Genomic DNA, 20,223 nt, shown 5'->3' with positions numbered 1-20,223 from the left:
ATAGAGGAAACAATAGATTTTGGCGAGCATGGGGATAAAGGGGAACTCTTACACTGTTGGTGGGAATGCAAGCTGATGAAGCCACTAAGGAAAACAGAATAAAGTTTCCTCAGAAAGTTAAAAATACTGCCCTAGAACCCAGCAATAGCACTACTCAGTATTTACCCAATTATACAGAAATACTGATTCAAAGAGATACAAATCAATGTTCATAGCAGTATTATCAGCAACATTCAAATCATGGAATCAGCTCAAATGTCCATCAACTGATGAATTGATAAAAAGAGGTGGAATAATGCTCAGCCATAAAAAGGATGAAATATCAAAATATCGCTATTTAATAACTTGGATGACCTAGAGAGTATTATGCAAAGGAAAATAGGTCAGTCAGAGAAAGACAAATACGATATGATTTCAATCATAAGTGGAATTTAAAACAAAATCAGGGGAAAAAAAGAGCAAAGCCAGGAAACAGACATTTAAGTATATAAAACAACCTGAGGGTAATTGGATGGGAGGTTGTGGGGGGCAAAGTGGGTTAACTAGGTGATGAGGATTGAGGAGTGTGCTTGTAATGAGCATGGAACGTTCTATATAAGTTTTGAATCACTGAATACTACACCTGACACTAATATTACATGGCATGTTAACAAACCGGAATTTAAATAAAAGCTTGAAAAAATAAACAATTTTTAAATACAATAAATACACGAAAAATGGTAAATATAGAGTTGTGCTTGCATTTCAAAGCAAAATGTTAACAGTTAACAGACATAATGCATATATAACTATTCTTTCAGAAATCTCACACAGTCAGTATTGTAAGAGCTTGAAATTTAGTGCAAACAAATGTACTCTTACTCATGATTTATGGTAGCACATTGACCCATACACTTTCTCAGGGCTCCTTTGACTTCACTGTTTCTAAGACTGTAGATAATGGGGTTCAGCACTGGGGTGAAGATAGTATAGAAGGCTGACACCACTTTATCGTGGTTAGCTGACCTGTAGGATTTGGGTCTCATGTAAATAAAAATAGCTGCTCCATAAAAGAGTCCCACCACAGTCAGATGTGAGGAGCAGGTGGAGAAAGCCTTCTTGCGGGCTTCTCTAGAACGCATCTGGAGAACCACAGCAAGGATGAGACTATAGGAAATCAGGATGAGAGAAAACGGAACCAGCAGCATTAATACACAGCAGATATACATGACATACTCAAAAACAAACGTGTCAGCACAAGCCAAACGCACCAGAGTGGGGGCCTCACAGAAGAAATGATTGATCTCATGTGCATCACAGAATGGAAAACTCAGGGTGGCAGCAGCCTGCATGAGCCCATCAGCTGCCCCCAAGCACCAGGACCCCACTGTCATTCTCAGGCATAATTGCCAGCTCATGAGAATGGGGTACCTCAGTGGGTGGCAAACAGCCACATAGCGGTCATAGGACATGGCTGCTAAGAGGAAGCACTCGCCCCCTGCCAAAGTAAGGAAGAAAAATATCTGCAACCCGCAGCCAGCAGGGGAGATGGACTTCTTGCCACTCAAGTAGTCAGCTGCCATTTTGGGCACAATGGTGGAGATCAGCATCATGTCCATGAGGGAGAGTTGACTCAGTAGGAAGTACATAGGTGTGTGGAGCCGGACATCCTGGTGAATCAGGAGAATCATGAGGGCATTGCCCACCAGGGAGCTGAAAGCAATTGTCAGAACCATCACAAAGAGAAACAGGTGGGCTTCTGTGTAGTTAAAGAGTCCCAGGAGAATGAAATCTGAGGTGGAGTTCCCAATTTTCATGATTTCATAAAGGAGTACCACTGCAAATGAAGAAATAGTTGACAGAGTTTTCATCATTTTCAATGCTCTATTCAGTTATATTTTTCATGACAAAATTGTGTTGAAATGTTCATACCAGGACACCTGAGTGACTCAGTGGTTGAACATCTGCCTTTGGCCCAGGGAGTTATCTGGATTCCAGAGACTGAATCCTGAATGAGACTTCCTGCAGGGAGCCTGCTTCCTCCTCTACCTATATCTCTGCTTCTCTCTTTCTCTGTCTTTCATGAATAAATAAGTAAAATCTTTAAAAAAATTGAAACCTATTCCTAATACTTCATCAGAGATCTGCAAGATCTTTTTTACTTGGGCACATAATTAATTCCACTTTAAAAAAATTTTCACAAGAAACACTTCTCAGATTTTTATTTGCTTAATTGGAACCATGAATAAAGTTTCTTGATAAATTTAATGTAAGTTTTCAGCACATCTTATGCTGCTTGATATCAACATAATGAAATGAAATATTCACTTTGTCATTTTCCTTAGTGTGCTTTTATCATACATAGTCAACATTCTTAGCAGCTGAAATAAATCAATGTGATCAGCATTATAAACGCTAGATGCTTACTAATGAGGGCTATGCATCTAACATATCATAAGTTTTTGAAAACACTAAAATTGGATCATTTTCTTGATATTAAATAATTTGGGAAGGCATTTTACTTTCCAAAAAAGGTAAGTAATATTCTCAGATGCTAGTAATAGATAGAAAAATTACTTAATTTGAAAAATTTAATGTATTTAGTTTGATTTTATCAAATTATGAAAAGAATATAGTAAATTCCTTATTAGGATATGTTCCCCAAAGAAAGACTATGATACTACATGCAATATTTCATTAACTATATAAAAGGGATTTTGTATAATGATTTTGTTTCTCCTGAAAGTCACAGGTACATGATCTTTTCAGGGAAAATTAAAATATAAAATTTATTAGTAACCAATACAGAGATAAATTCATTTTCTTAGGGCTTCCTGGGTGGCTCAGTGGTTTAGCGCCACCTTCAGCCCAGGGTCTGATCCTGGAGACCCGGGATGGAGTCCCACATCGGGCTCCCTGCTTAGAGCCTGCTTCTCCCTCTGCCTGTGTCTCTGCCCCTCTCTCTCTCTGTGTCTCTCATGAATAAATAAATAAAATATTTTTTTTAAAAATTCATTTTCTTATTTCCTAAGACAATCTACATCTCCACAGGTATTTTCATTCCTGATCTGAAAGTCCTGAAATTGTTCTAGAATTATGAATAAATAGGATCATAGTTGAGGAGATGAAGATGTTAATTCAATCTCAGAGGTACATTCCAAATTAATAATGAAAGGGCCTGGAAGGATTCCATCTCTTTTATGGTCAATTAGTTTGTCTGCATTTTCCATATGCCTCCAGTACTAGAATGCCAATCAAGACATAGAAAGTGAAAAAGGCTCACTCAATCCCTAAATCCATTGCTTCAGAATCATTAGTGTTCTGACAGCATTCTACATCAGGGTTGGTTGTTTCAAAGTTAAACATTCTAAATGGAAGCACACTTCCTCCTCACTGCATTTCCCAAACCATTATTATCTGCACATCCTCATATTAGTAACACTTGGACCCTGCAAACCTAGTAACTCTATGGACTCTCTAATTATGGATCTCTTTATTGCTTTCTTGAAAAATTAAAACCCTTCTAGCTCTTTTCTTTGACTCAAAGCTTTCTTATTTCCATTTTCTAAACTTTCTCATTTTTGAAAAATGTTAAAACATAAAACTAGGGTACACCTGGGTGGCTCAGCAGGTTGAACATCTGCCTTTGGCTCAGGATATGATCCCTGGGTCTGGGACCCAGTCCACATTGGGCTCCCTGGGAGGAGCCTGCTTCTCCTCTGCCTGTATTTCTCTCTGTCTCTCTCTCTGTCTCTCTGTCTCTCTCTCTCTCTCTCTCTGCATATCTCATGAATAAATAAATAAAATCTTTAAAAAAAACACATAAACCTAGCTTAAAGTCAATCTGTTTTTAATAACTGCAGATTGTTGGGCAAGTTTCTTAATATAACTTTTGCTATAATCTTACCTGTCTTTAAATGTATGTCACTATAGTGTCATTATATATATTTACATTATTCTGCAACCATGACAAATATATAACTCCAGGACTCTATAACAGAAAGTCTAGACCCATTAAGCAATGATTTCCTGTTTCACCATGTCCCTAGGAACTGGCAACCACCATTCTGCTACTCTAGCTCTAAAAATTTGATTACCTAGAGGATCCTGAGATTAGTGGGCTTCCACAGAATTTGTCTTCTTGTGATTGGCTTGTTTGACATCATGTCCTCAAAAGTCTTTCATGTGGTATCATGTGTTATAATTTCCTTCTGTTTTAAGGAGAATAGTATTCCTTTACATGTACATTCAATATTGTCTTTATTAACTCAATCTATCTATGGATATTTGAGCTGCTTCCATTCACTTCAATTCTCTATTTAATGTTAAATTTAATGAAATGGATAAAGAAGATGTGGTTTATGTATACAATGGAATCCTTGGTATTTTTAAAAAAAAATAATATGAACAAATATATCTAATAATAGAGCTATATTTTTTTTTTACTTTTTGACACACGTGCAAGAAAATTTAATTTAGGGAGTGTACTTTTTGTTATTTTTTTGTAGTTTCTAATTTTGTGTTTCTTTTGAATATGGAAATATTAGTGTTTAACTTTTGAATGGAGTTAGGTATGTACCTATGAATTAGCTTAAGTTTTATTATATGTATAAAAAAATCATCATTATATATCTTTTTTCACTTTATTATTTTTTTGTTTATATATTTATTTTTTATTGGTGTACAATTTGCCAACATATAGGATAATATCTAATTGTCTATTCAATATGATATTTGTTTATGATATTTTCTGATACCAGAAATCAACTAAAGGCATCATTTAATTAAAATCAATGTCAGGAAATCATATTTTTTCCAAGAAATAATAATATTAAATTATGTGTTGAATTAGAATTCTTAACTATTATTTCAGTATTATACAATAGACATAATTTTCATAGTTAAAATATTTATAAATCTAATGAAATATGATTCTACAGGATATCTCCTAACTAATTAACTATGTATATATAGTGATTGAAAGTCCAGATGATAAATTAATTTATCCTATAAATAAATATCTAAAATGTCATTAGTTGGAAGAGAGAAAGGTATAAACTGACTTGTGTAGGAATTGCAAAATGTAGTAGTCTGATTTTTTTCCCTCTCTGGTATAAAACAGCTATCATTCCTTGTTTTTTTAGTCCTTTACTACCAATGACAATGAAATTTTGTGTCTTTAATTATAAGATATTTTTTATTCTAATAGAAAAAATATATATACATATTCCTTTGTTTTCTCAGTATAATAACAGTAAAGTTGAGCACACTGATAATATTGCTTCCATATTTTTGTGATCCCCATTGCCCAAACCTAATCTAAAAACTGTAATATTTTCCCCTCAGAATATTGGGATGACAAATCAGTCAATAGGTTCTGTTAATAATGTAGTAACAGCTAAATCATTTACGTGACCAAATTGAAAAGTTACTGTATGGATTTTCATGATGATTGCAGATTGCATCGTCTAGCATACCTTTTAGTTTTTCAAATTGTAAGATAAAACAATAATGTTATTTGTAAAACTACATAGACAAAATCATGTAACTTTGGATTTCTAGAGTTCAAAACTGATAAATTACTAAACATTAGAGATGACTATGACCTACTCACATGGATAAAGATGATGACTTCAACAAGCTGAATCTGTATCCCCTCTGAACAAGGTTATTCTAAAATATGTCTCAGGAGGAGGAAGAATCTTATAGAGTCTGGTAGCATCAAACTTACTCAGACCAGTGTCTACACTTCAGGGGTGTGTCCTATTGACACCTTTTGCTAAAAATGCTACCTTATTAGCATTTTTAGCAGACCTGCATCAATTTGAATCTTTAGATGAAAAAACAAAGTTTAATTTTCAAATATTTAAAGGATTTCCAGATACCTACATCCTTTCAGAAAGCTCTGATTCACTAAAATTAAAATAAGAGAGGGACACTTGGTTGACCTAATCAGTTAAGGCTTGGACTCTCGGTTTTAGATCAGATCATAATCTCAGGACCATGGGATCAAGCCCCACATCTCATTCTCTAATCAATGTGGGGTCTGCTGGAGATTATGTCTCCCTCTTCCTCTGTCCCTCTCTTTGCTTGCTCTTTCTCTTTCCCTCTATCTCTCTCTCAAAAGAATAAAGAAATATTAAATTAAGATACACCCACAAGCAAAAGTAAAATGTAAATAAGTGTCTATGAAAAGTAATGTTTTAAAAAATATTCAAATGAATGAATTAATGTGATACTTGATCTACTTTGAAAACTTTGATGGTGAAGGTTACTGAGTGCATTATTGAGGGATTAACTTTTGTCATTATTTGGTTATAATTAAAATGATGAAGCTCATGGTAAAATAACTATTTTTTCTAGTTAAACTTAATTTGATCATTGTGTTATAAATTTGTTAGCTTGTATATTTACAATTTCATTTTTTATTGTATTTGTAGGTAAGTTGTAAAATCTAGGATCACATCAAGAGAGCAGAATGCATTTATTGCATCAAATCCTTTCCATTTTTTTAACATGGCTAATTTTTAAAGATTTTTATTGTTAGTACTACATATTTTCAGTTTCTAAGAAAACCTTGGTTGTTGGCTACACTTTTACCTCATCATTTGCCTTGGTTGACCTAAGACTACATATAACAATTAGAGATAAGGATTAAGGAGAACATTTTTTTTGTGATGAGCACCCGATGTTGTACAGAAGTGTTGAATCACTGAAACTAATATTATACTGTACATTAATTTACTGGAATTTAAATAAGAATTTTAAGAAATTATATATATATAATATATATATATAATCACTATATATATATAAAACATTCCATAATTGTAAAATTGAAAGAGAATCTCATTATATAGTTTATAGAAAATTCTGCCTAAGTACAAATGTGAGATAATAATAATTGCTTAATTCATGTGAGATGTAAGCTGTCATTTATTTGACTAGGAGGGAAGCACATGGTAAATTTTAGTTAAGTTTCTGCCTCAGATTGGTATCTTAAAAAGTGGCAAATTCTACTCAGGTTTACAATATATGGACCACCTGAGTGAAATCTACAATAAGTCAAGCTTTAATATTTTCTGGACAAATATACAGGCCCCTAGGCAACTCTGAGAAGTAATGATAGACAGGTAGTATAAAGTTATAAGTAACATTTTCACCATGTGTGGGATTATAATTTTCAGTAATGATTCAGTTTTTATTCTGTTTTGGGCTCAGCTGTGCCTCAGGCCAAGGGCCTGTCAAACAACGCTCTAGTAAAACAGGGCTGCCACTGTGTGATAGGGCAAATAGACTGTGTGCTATGTAGATCAAATGCTCTGCAGATTCTCCGTGTACAGGAAAATGAGGAAGAGATAATTTTCAAGACAGAGCAGGAAAGTCACAGACTATTCAGAACTATGTAAGAAAATTAGGTTTAAATTATAAAGAACCTGGGTGCCTAAATTGACATTAATTTAGGACTGATAAATGGGTATTACTGTGGGAACCCATAAATAGGTTGTACCAGACCTCCATATTAGCAACAGGATGTTTTGACACCACAATCCATGAGCTACACTCGATCAGAAGTCACAGTGAAGGGGACTCTTGGATTCAGTCCACAGAAGTTGGCATGCTGTAGCCCAGAGGAGGCTGCGAGGCCCAGGGAGCAAAATTCCAGCAGTGCAGGCCCGGAGCCCAAGGCGCTGGAAAACACAGCCCAAGATCTGGTGCTCCCCACCCGGGACAGGCAGAGGCCGGGAGGACACAGGACAGCAAGGATGGTCCTACCACAGGGAAGCCCCTACCCTGGAGCATCTGGGTCACTGAGGACTGAGGTGGTAGTTACTGCGGGAGCTGACTCCAGGCTGGAGTACTGGCCGCCACCATGTTGTTGTTCCTCCTGGTGTCACCCTGCACCTGGGACTGAGGAGGGGCCTCATAGGATAAATAGCTCTGACTGAGCCCTGAACCTGGAAGGGGGCTGGGCATCTCCCCCAGGTGCACACACCTAAGAATCAGTACAGCAGGCCACTCCCCCAGACGACAAGCTAGAAAGGACAGAGGAAAAGCAATTTATTGACCAAGCAGCCCTGGAGGGCCAGGGGAAGTTGAGGGATCTACAGTATATAAAATCAGAGGGTACCACCCCCCTTGTTTTTTGTTTTCTGTTTCTTCCACTACCCTTTTTTTCTTTTTTTCCCCCTTTTTTTCCCTCTTTTTCCCTTTTACCAGTACAACATGTTTTTGGCCACTCTATGCTGAGCAAAATGACTAAAAGGAAAAACTCACCACAAAAGAAAGAAACAGAAAGAGTCCTTTCTCCCACAGAGTTACAAAATTTGGATTACAATTCAATGTCAGAAAGACAATTTAGAAGCACAATTATAAATCTACTGGTGGCTCTAGAATAAAGCGTAAAAAATGAAACAGACTTCATGACTGCAGAATTTAAATCTAATCAGGCAGAAATTAAAAATCAATTAAATGAGATGCAATCCAAACTGGAGGTCCTAATGATGAGGGTTAACAAGGTAGAACAATGAGTGGGTGACATAGAAACAAGTTGATGGCAAGGAAGGAAGCTGAGGAAAAAAGATAAAAACAAAGAAAAGATCATGAGGATAGGTTAAGGGAAATAAATGACAGCCTCAGAAGGAAAAATCTACGTTTAATTGAGGTTCCTAAGGATGCCGAGAGGGACAGAGGTCCAGAGACTATATTTGAACAAATCATAGCTGAGAACTTCCCAAACTTGGGAAGGGGAACAGGCATTCAGATCCAGGAGATAGAGAGACCACCCCCCCCAAATAAAAAAAAAAAAAAACCGCTCAACAACTCGACATTTAATAGTGAAGCTTGCAAATTCCAAAGATAAATAGAAGATCCTTAAAGCAGCAAGAGAAAAGGAATCCATAACCTTTATAGGGAGAAGTATGAGAATAACAGCAGACCTCTCCACAGAGACCTGGAGGGCAGAAAGGGCTGGCAAGATATATTCAGGCTACTAAATGAGAAGAACATGCAGCCAAGAATATTTTATCCTGCAAGGCTCTCATTCAGAATAGAAGGAGAGATAAAGAGCTTCCAAGATAGGCGGAAACTGAAAGAATATGTGACCACCAAACTGGCTCTGGAAGAATTATTAAGGGGAACCCTGTAAAAGAAAGTGGAAGTCCAAGGAAACAATCCACAAAAACAGGGACTGATGACACTAAGCTCATATATTTCAATAGTAACTCTGAACATGAATGGGCTTAATGACCCGATCAAAAGGCACAGGGTTTCAGACTGGATAAAAAAGCAAGACCATCTATTTGCTGTTTATAAGAGACTCATTTTGACATAAAGACACCTACAGCCTGAAAATAAAAGGTTGGAGAACCATTTACCATTCAAATGTTCCTCAAAAGAAAGCGGGGGTAGCCATCCTTGTATCAGATAAAGTTTATCACAAAGACTGTAGTAAGACATGAAGAAGGACACCACATCATACTTACATGATCTATCCAAAAAGAGGGTCTAACAAACATCAATATTTATGCCCCAAATGTTAGAGCTGCCAAGTATATCAATCAATTAATAACCAAAGTTAAGACATACTTAGATAATAATACACTTATACTTCGTAACATGAAGCAGTGCTTTCTACAATCAACAGATCTAAGCACAATCACTCCAAAAAAAGAAGAGCTTTATATGATACTCTGGACCAGATGGATTTCACAGAAATTTACAGAACTTTACATCCAAACGCAACTGAATACACATTCTTCTCAAGTGAACATGGAACTTTCTCGAGAATAGACCACATACTGGGTCACAAATCAGATCTTAACTGATACCAAAAGATTGGGATCGTCCTCTGCATATTTACAGACCATAATGCTTTGAAACTAGAGCTAAATCACAAGAAGTTTGGAAGGATTTCAAACACGTGGAGGTTAAGGATCATCCTGCTAAAGATGAAAGGGTCAACTAGGAAATTAAGGAAGTATTAAAAAGATTCATGGAAACTAATGAGAATGAAGATACAACCATTCAAAATCTTTGGGATGCAGCAAAAGCAGTCCTAAGGGGGAAATACATCACAATACAAGCATCCATCCACAAAATGGAAATAACTCAAATACAAAAGCGAACCTTGCACCTAAAGGAGATGGAGAAAAAAAAAAGCAAATAGATCCTACATCCAGCAGAAGAAGAGAAGTAATAAAGAATCATGCAGAACTCAATGAAATAGATACAAGAAGAACTGTGGAACTGATTAACAAAACCAGGAGTTGGTTCTTTGAAAGAATTAAAAAGATAGATAAACCATTAGCCAGCCTTATTAAAAAGAAGAGAGAGAAGACTCAAATTAATAAAATCATGAATAAAAAAAGGAGAGATCACCACCAACACCAAGGAAATACAAACAATTTTAAAAACTTATTATGAACAGCTATACGCCAATAAATTAAGCAATCTAGAAGAAATGACATATTTCTGGAACACCAAAAACTACCAAAAGTGGAACAGGAAGAAATAGAAAACCTGAACAGGCTGATAACCAGTAAGGAAGTTGAAGCAGTCACCAAAAACTTCCCAAGACACAAGAGTCCAGGCCCAATGGCTTCCCAGGGAATTCTATCAAACGTTCAAAGAAAAAACAATACCTATTCTACTAAATCTGTTCCGAAAGATAGAAAGGGTTGGAATACTTCCAAACTCATTCTATGAGACCACCATCACCATAATTCCAAAACCAGACCCCACCAAAAAGGAGAATTATAGACGAATATCCCTGATGAACATGGATGCAAAAATTCTCAACAAGATACTAGCCAATAGGATCCAACAGTACATTAAGAAAATTATTCACCATGACCAAGTGGGATTTATCCCCGGGACACAAGGCTGGTTCAAAACTCGTAAAGCAATCAATGTGATTCATCATTTCAGCAAGAGAAAAAACAAGAACCATAGGATCCTCTCAATAGATGCAGAGAAAGCATTTGACAAAATACAGCATCCATTCCTTATCAAACTTCTTGAGAGTGTAAGGATAGAGGAAACATTCCTCAGCATCTTAAAAGCGATCTACGAAAAGCCCACAGCAAATATCATTCTCAATGGGGAAACACTGGGAGCCTTTCCCCTAAGATCAGGAACAGGACAGGGATGTCCACTGTCACCACAGCTATTCAACATAGTACTAGAAGTCCCAGCATCAGCAATCAGGCAACAAAAAGAAATGAACGGCATTCAAATTGGCAAAGAAGAAGTCAAACTCTCCCTCTTCACTGATGACATGATATTCTACATAGAAAACCCAAAAGACTCCACCCCAAGATTGCTAGAACTCATACAGCAATTCGGTAGTGTGGCAGGATACAAAATCAATGCACAGAATCAGTGGCATTTCTATACACTAACAATGAGACCAAAGAAAGAGAAATTAAGTAGTTATTCCCATTTACAATTGCATCCAAAAGCATAAGATACCTAGGAATAAACCTAACCAAAGAAGTAAAGATCTATACCCTAAAAACTACAGAAGACTTTGAAAGAAATTAAGGAAGACACAAAGAGATGGGAAAAAATTCCATGCTCATGGATTGGAAGAATTAATATTGTGAAAATGTCCATGCTACGCAGGGCAATTTACACGTTTAATGCAATCCCTATCAAAATACCATAGACTTTCTTCAGAGAGTTGGAACAAATTATTAAGATTTGTGTGGAATCAGAAAAGACCCCAAATAGCCAGGGGAATATTAAAAAAGAAAATCATAGCTGGGGGCATCACAATGCCAGATTTCAGGTTGTACTACAAAGCTGTGGTCATCAAGACAGTGTGGTACTGGCACAAAAACAGACACATAGATCAATGGAACAGAATAGAGAATCCAGAAGTGGACCCTGAACTTTATGGTCAACTAATATTTGACAAAGCAGGAAAGACCATCCACTGGAAAAAAAAAGACAGTCTCTTCAATAAATGGTGCTGGGAAAATTGGACATCCACATGCAGAAGAATGAAACTAGACCATTCTCTTGCACCAAACATCAACCCAAATTGGTGAAAGATATTAGTGGGAGACAAGATTCCATCAAAATCCTAGAGGAGAACACAAGCAACACCCTTTTAGAACTCGTCCACAGTAACTTCTTGCAAGATCCATCCATGAAGGCAAGAGAAACAAAAGCAAAAATGAACTATTGGGAATTCATCAAGATAAGAAGCTTTTGCACAGCAAAGGATACAGTCAACAAAACTAAAAGACAACCTACAGAATGGGAGAAGGTATTTGCAAATGACGTATCAGATAAAGGGCTAGTTTCCAAGATCTATAAAGAACTTATTAAACTCAATAGCAAAAAAAATCATTCCAATTATGAAATGGGCAAAAGACATGAAGAGAAATATCACAGAGGAAGACATAGACATGGCCAACAAGCACATGAGAAAATGCTCTGCATCACTTGCCATCAGGGAAATACAAATCAAAACCACAATGAGATACCACCTCACACCTGTGAGAATGGGGAAAATTAACAAGGCAGGAAACCACAAATGTTGGAGAGGATGTGGAGAAAAGGGAACCCTCTTGCACCGTTGGTGGGAATGTGAACTGGTGCAGCCACTCTGGAAAACTGTGTGGAGGTTCCTCAAAGAGTTAAAAATAGACCTTCCCTACGACCCAGCAATTGCACTGTTGCGGATTTACCCCAAAGATACAGATGCAATGAAACGCCGGGACACCTGCACCCCGATGTTTATAACAGCAATGTCCACAGTAGCCAAACTGTGGAAAGAGTCTTGGTGTCCATCGAAATATGAATGGATAAAAAAGATGTGGTTTATGTGTGCAATGGAATATTACTCAGCCATTAGAAACGACAAATACCCACCATTTGCTTTGACGTGGATGGACCTGGAGGGTATTATGCTGAGTGAAAGAAGTCAATAAGTCATATAAGGACAAACATTATATGGTCTCATTCATTTGGGGAATATAAAAAATAGTGAAAGGGAATAAAGGGGAAAGGACAAAAAATGAGTGTAAAATATCAGAAAGGGAGACAGAACATGAAGACTCCTACCTCTGGGATACGAACTAGGGGTGGTGGAAGGGGTGGTGGGCGGGGGGGGGGTGGTGACTGGGTGACGGGCACTGAGGTGGGCACTTGACGGGATGAGCACTGGGTGTTTTTCTATATGTTGGCAAATTGAACATCAATAAAAATAAATTTATAAAAAAATAATAAATAAATAAATATTTTTCCCTTCCATGCCACAGATGAACTGACCATATAAACACGGGTGTATTTTGAGTCTTTCTATTCTGGTCCATTAATTTTTTTTCTATTTGTGTACTAGTTCAATACTCCTTTTTTATTTTTAAATATTTTATTTATTTATTCATAGAGACACACAGAACGAGGGTGGGGGAGAGAGAGAGAGAGAGAGAGATGTAGAGACATGGGCAGAGGGAGAAGCTAGCTCCCTGCAGGGAGTCCGACGTGGGACTGGATGCCGGGTCTCCAGGATCAGGCCCTGGGCTGCGGGCCGCACTAAACCGCTGCGTCACTGGGGCTGCCCTATACAATACTCTTGATTACACAACTTTGTACTTTATCTTGAAATGTGGGTTTGTTCTTCTTTTCAAGATTGTTTTGGCTATTCAAAGTTTTGTGATTCCAATACAAATTTTCAAATTATGTGTTGTAGTTCTGTGAAAACTGGTCGGTATTACATTAAGTATGAGGATTGTGTTGGATATTTTATAGACATATTAACAATAATGCATAGCAGGCAATATCTTTGCAACGTTTGCAATCATTTGCAAAAACAAATGTTTTTGTCCTCTTAAATTTCTTTCAGCAGTGTTTTATAGTTTTCAGAACATAGAGCTTTCACCAACTTGGTTAATCTTATCCCTAGGTATTCCATTCTTTGTGGACAATTGTAAATACAATTATTTTCTTAATCTCCCTTTCTTTTTTAAAAAATATTTTATTTATTTATTCATAAGAGACACAGAGAGGGAGGCAGAGACATAGGCAGAGGGAGAAGCAGGCTCCATGCCAGGATACCAATGTGGGACTGGGTCCTAGGACTCTGGGATCACCCTCTGAGCCAAAGGCAGACACTCAACCACTGAGCTACTCAGACATCCCTTAATTTCTCTGTCTAATATTTCTTTATTAGTGTGCAGAAACACAACCAATTACTGTATATAAATTTTGTATTCTTAACCTGAATGAATTCATTTGTCACATCTCATGGTACTCTGTTTCAGTTTTTAGTGTTTTCTATATGTAGTATAATGTTCAAAATTGATGGCGGTTTAACTGCTTCCTTATCAGTTTGGATGACTTTTATTTCATTTTCCTGCCTGATTACTGTGGCTAGGACTTCTAGTACTATGTTGGCAAGAAAGTGGCATGGTAGATATCTTTGTCTTGTTCCAGATCTTTGAGAAAAGCTCACTTTTATACAATTGAGTATGATGTTAAATGTTTTGTTGTTGTTGTGATTGTTTGCTTATTTTTCAATATATCCTTTATCATACTGTGCTATGTAGACTGTAACCCCACTTTAGTTTTTATTATGAATCAATATTTTTATTATTAATGAATTTTGACAATGTTTTTGTTGTACCTATTGAGATAATCATAAGATGTTTTTATTTTATTGATGTGATATATTGTGTTGATTGAACTGCAAAAACTGACAAATTCCTCCATCCCTGGCATACATTTCATTTAACTGTGATGAATGAGCACTTCAAGGTATTGTTAAATGTGAATTGCTAATATTTAGTTAAGGAGTTTGCATTTGCATTCATCAGGGATATTCATCTAGAATTTTTCTGTAATAGTTTTCTCTAATCTTAGTATTAGAGTAATTCTGGCTTGTTAGAATGAATTAAGAAGTAACTCTTTTATTTTTTGATATAATTAGAATAGAGTTTCCCTCCTCTCTAAATGTTTGGTAGAATTCACCTATGAAGGCATTTTTACCTGACCATCATTTGTTGGGAGATTGTTGTTTTGTTATGTTTGGTTTTAATTTTTCATTGTTAAATTTTTATTTTTATTTTGAGTATAGTTGGCTTATAGTGTTACATTAGTTTCAAGTGGATGCCATATTTATTTGACAAATTTACAAATTTTATTGTGCTTGTGGAGGCCGAGAAAATTAAGGCCATTACACCTCAAGTTTAGCATTAGCACAAGTATAGCCATCTCAGGCCCCTGTGAATAAGAGCTGAACTTCACAGGAAAAACCCCAGAACACCCTTGACAGAGAGTCCCATAACAGAATAAGAACAGAGTTTAGTGCCCTTGACAGAAAATCCCATATCAGAATGGGAACAGAGCTTAGAACGCCCTTGACAGAGACAGAAAGTCCCATATTGGAATGAAAACAGAGCTTAATAAATTCCTCCACCCCTTCTGAAAATCCCCTAGAAAAGCCCATAAAAACCCAGCTGTAACCCCTCCTCGGGGTCCAAGTTCCTGCTCTGCTGTGTCGGGTATACTTGGACCCAAGCTCGAGCTTGCTAATAAGACCCAGCTGTAACTCACTTCAGGATCCAAGTCCCTGCTCCGCTGTATCAGCTATTTTTGGACCCAAGCTCGAGCTTGTAAATAAACCCTCGTGTGTTTGCATCGGTGTCGACTCCTTGGTGGTTTTCTCAGATTCGCAATCTTGGGCACAACAATGATCACCATGAGTGTAGTTACCATCCGTGTCCATATTTTGCTATGACAGTATCACTAAATATACTCCTCATGTCATATCTTTTATTGCCATAATTAATGCATTCCATAACTGGAACAGCATATCTCCCATTACCCTTCATCCATTTAGCCCAATTCCTTAACCCCAGCCACCTTAAAAAATAGAACTAGTGTATGATACAATAATCCCACTATTGAGTTTATAGCCAAGGAAGAAAATACCAATCCTGTATTTACTGTAGCATTATTAACTGTAATGAAGACATGGAAGCAATCTAAGTATCCATCAATACTTAGAGATAAGTGACATATGGTATGTATATAGACAAAGTCCAGAGTATTTTGTTTCTTTTGGTTATTTTTTAAAAGATTTTATTATTTATTTATTTATTTATTCCTGAGAGAGACAGAGCGAGAGAGGCAAAGACACAGGCAGAGGGAGAAGCAGGCTCCGTGCAGGGAGACCGATGTGGGACTTGATCCCAGGACTCCAGAATCACGCCCTGGCCTGAGCCACCCAGTGATCCCGTGTTTTTGATTATTGATTCAATTTATTTACTTAGTTTTTTTATATTTTATTTTTTAATTTAAATTCAATTAGACAACATATAGTACATAATTGATTTCAGAGGTAGTGTTCAAAAATTATCATTTGAGTGTAATTTAATTATTATATAATTAATCAACTCAAATTTTCTATTTCTGCCTGATTCAGCTTGGAAGATTGTATGTTTTTAGATATTTATATATTTCTTTTAGATTGTCCAATTTGTTTCTATATGTTATTGCCTGGGAGTGTCTTATAACTATTTGTATTTTTGTGGTAGATGATGGTTATTTCCTCTGTTTAGTTTCTGAAGTTATTGATGTCTGTTTTCAATGTTTTTGATGAGTCTGAGTAAAGAATTAACAAATGTATTTATTTTTTCAAAGAACAAAGTTTTGATTTCATTGACCTTTTCCCTCTTTTTTATTAAAAAAACAATTTCATTAACATGCAGAACATTTTCGTTTTCAGAGGCAATATTTAGTTATTCATCAGTTGTACATATTTTATTTAGCATGTCTTTGTCTGGAAATTTTATTTTATTTAGTATGTCTTTGTCTGGAAAACTCTTTATCTGTTTTCCTTCTATTGTGAAGAACAAGCTGGATGAATAAAGGTTTCTTGGATGAATACTTTTCCCATTCAGTACATTGAATATATCTTGCTACTCTCTTCTGGTCTTCGAATTTTCAGTGGACCAAACTGCTGCAGACCTCACTTGTCATCCCTAGTAGGTTAAGGCCCCTTTTCCCCTTGCCTCTTTTAGCATTCCTTTAAAAAATTTTTTAACTTGCTTTTGTTGAAGTTCAATTTGCCAACATATAGGATAACACCCAGTGGTCATCCCATCAAGTACCCTCCTCAGTGCCTTTCACCCAATTACCCCCATCCTCCTACTAACCTCCTATTCCACAACCCTTTGTTTAATTCCCAGAGTTAGGAGTCTCTCATGGTTTCGCTCCCTAATTTTGCCACTCAATTCTCCTCTTTTCCCTTATAATCCCTTTCACTATTTCTTATATTCCCCATATGAGTGAAACCATATGATGATTGTCCCTCTCCAATTGAATTACTTCACTCAGCATAATATCCCCCAGTTCCATCCATGTCAAAGCAAATGGTGGGTATTTGTCACATCTTCTTCATCCATTCATCTGTCGAAGGACATCAGGGCTCCTTCCACGGTTTGGCTATTGTGGACATTGCTGCTATGAACATTTGGGTGTAGGTGTCCCGGCATTTCACTGCATCCTTATCTTTGGGGTAAATACCCAGTACTGCAATTGCTGGGTCATATGGGAGCTCTATTTTTAACTTTTTGAGGAACCTCCACATTGTTTTCCAGAGTGGCTGCACCAGTTTGCATTCCTACCAACAAGAATGTTCCCATTTTTCCACATCCTCTCCAACATTTGTTTTCTATCTTGCTAATTTTTGCCATTCTCACTGGTGTGAGGTAGTATCTCATTGTGGTCTTGATTTGTATTTCCCTGATGTGGAGCATTTTCTCATGTGCTTGTTGGCCATGTGTATGTCTTCTTTGGTGAAATTTCTGTTAATGTCTTCTGCCCATCTCATGATTGGATTTTTTTTTTTTGTTTCTTGAGTGTTAAGTTTAATAAGTTCTTTATGGATTGTGGATACTAGCCCTTTATACTATAAGTGTCCCTTTAGCCCCAAATGTCTTCTACTGGGACTTAATCAGGATAGAAAGCTTTACAGCAAAAGAAACAGTCAACAAAACTAAAAGACAATGTACAGAATGGGAGAAGATATTTGCGAATGACATATCAGATAAAGGGCTACTATGCAAGATCTATAAAGAACTTACTAAATTCATCATTCCTTCTTGGTCTATATATTTTGTGAATTTGGTGATGATATGTCTTGGTGTGGGCTAGATTTTGTTTATTTGATGGAAATTCTATGCACTTCAGGAATTTTGATGTCTGTTTCTTTCCCCAGAACAAGGAAGTTTTCAGCTATAATTTGCTCAGATCAGCTTTCAACCTCAGTTTTCTCTCTTCTCTTTATGGGCCTCCTATGTTATTATACCTGAAGAATTCATGCAGTTCCCTAAATCTATTTTTGTGATCTAATAATTTTTATTCCCTCTTTTCCACTTCATTATTTTCCATCATTTTATCTTCTATATTGCTGTTTCATTCATCTACTTGATGAATAATAATTGTTATTGCAATCAGTTGGTTTTGCATATCAGTTATAGGTTTTTTTTTTTTGTCTGACCAGTTTTTAGTTCTTTTATCTGTGTAGTAAGGAATCTCTGGGGTCTACTATGTTTTTCATAAGTCCTTATAGTAATCTTAGGTTGTTGGCTTAAATTCTGATTCAGGCATGTACTTATATCTGTTTGGATGAAACCCCTGGATGTGACCTTTTCCTATATTTCTTTTTGGGTGAAATCCCCAATCTTGTCATTTTGTCTAGATCGCTGTGTGTGTCTGTGTGTGTGTGAAAAAGAAAGAGAGAGAGAGGAAATGGAAAAAATCGCTCATCTTCAGAAACTACAGAGAATTCTAAACATGATGAAACCAAATAGTTCCACACCTAACACCAACAATTAAAATGTCAGAAGTCAAAGATAAAGACAGAATTTTAAAAGCATAAAGAGAAAAAAAAACTAAAAATAAAAGCATCAAGAGAAATGTAAAATGTTACATAAAGGAAAAACTCCATATGGCTATCACATCATTTTTCAACAGAAACTTGCAAGCCAGAAGAAAGTGGAATGATATAATCAAACAGAGGAAGGGAAGAGAACTAAAACCAAATAAAAACCTAGACCCAAGTATATTCTACCAAACAAGGACATCATTTAGAATTTAAAGAGAAATAATTTCTGAAATCAATGTTAAGGGACTTCAGTATCACAAAACTGACCTTATAAAAATGGTAAAGGAAATTTTTGAGGTGGACAAGAAAAAGCCATATTTAGAAGAAAATAATGATTTTTTAATTAATTTAAAAATAACAGACAAAGACATGCTAAATAAAATAAAATTTCTGACCATTAAATCAGTCACATTAGAAATATTGAAGGGGACTTGTTGAGTGGGAAAGGACACAAAAGCAACAGAGACAGGAAAGGAACAGAAAAATCACCAGGAATACCAACTTTACAGGTAACACAATGACAGGTAAATTCATATCCATCAATAATCACTCTGAATGTAAGTGCACTAAATTCCCCAGAAACATAGAGTATGATATTGGATCTATGAAAAAAAACACTAAAAAACAAACCAAACAAAAACAAGACCCATATATATTCTCCCTACAAGAGACTCATTTTAGACCTAAAGACACCCGCAGATTGGCAGTGAGGGAATGGAAAACCATTTTTCATGCTAATGGACATTAAAAGTAAGCCTGAGAAGCCATGCCTATATCAGCACAAACTAGGTTTTAAACCAAAGACTGTAACAATAGAGGAAGATAGGGACTATATATTAATTAGAGGATCTATCCATCAAGGAAAAATGATAATTGTAAATAATTATGCCTCTAATTTGGGAGCACCAAAATATACAAATTAATTAACAACTATGATGATACTCATTGGTAATACTAGAATAAAAGTAGGGACTTTGACATCCCACTTACATCAATGTACAGATAATCAAACAGAAAATTAATAAGGACACAAGGGCTTTGAATGGCAGACTTGACTCAATGGAATTAAGAGATATATTCAGAACATTTAATTATAAAGAATGAGAATACACATTCTTTTCAAGTGTACACTGGTCACTCTCTCAAATTAATCAGGTCTATTCTGGGTCATAATCCAGGCCTCAATAAGTACAAAGAGATTGAGATATATTAGGCATATTTTCAGACCACAATGCTAAGAAAATTGAAGTCAACCAGAAGAAATAAAAAGGAAATACCACAAAGACATAGTGGTTTAAGAACATATTGCTTCAGGAATATGTTGCTGGTTAGTCAGGAAATGA

At 36.1% G+C, this 20,223-nt stretch overlaps 1 protein-coding gene across 1 annotated transcript; it reads right to left on the bottom strand.

Annotated features, from left to right (window-relative positions):
- Positions 1-857: 857 nt before the first annotated feature.
- OR2T15 (olfactory receptor family 2 subfamily T member 15) lies at positions 858-1,796 on the bottom strand. The gene has a single exon (XM_038556360.1). The coding sequence runs from the start codon at positions 1,794-1,796 to the stop codon at positions 858-860; it is 939 nt and encodes a 312-aa protein (XP_038412288.1).
- Positions 1,797-20,223: the final 18,427 nt, after the last annotated feature.

This window comes from Canis lupus, chromosome 14, assembly GCF_011100685.1.
Source record: "Canis lupus familiaris isolate Mischka breed German Shepherd chromosome 14, alternate assembly UU_Cfam_GSD_1.0, whole genome shotgun sequence".
In the NCBI taxonomy this organism is placed as follows: Eukaryota; Metazoa; Chordata; class Mammalia; order Carnivora; family Canidae; genus Canis; species Canis lupus.
Note: the sequence above shows the minus strand (reverse complement) of the source record. Positions and strands in the feature narration are given on the sequence as shown.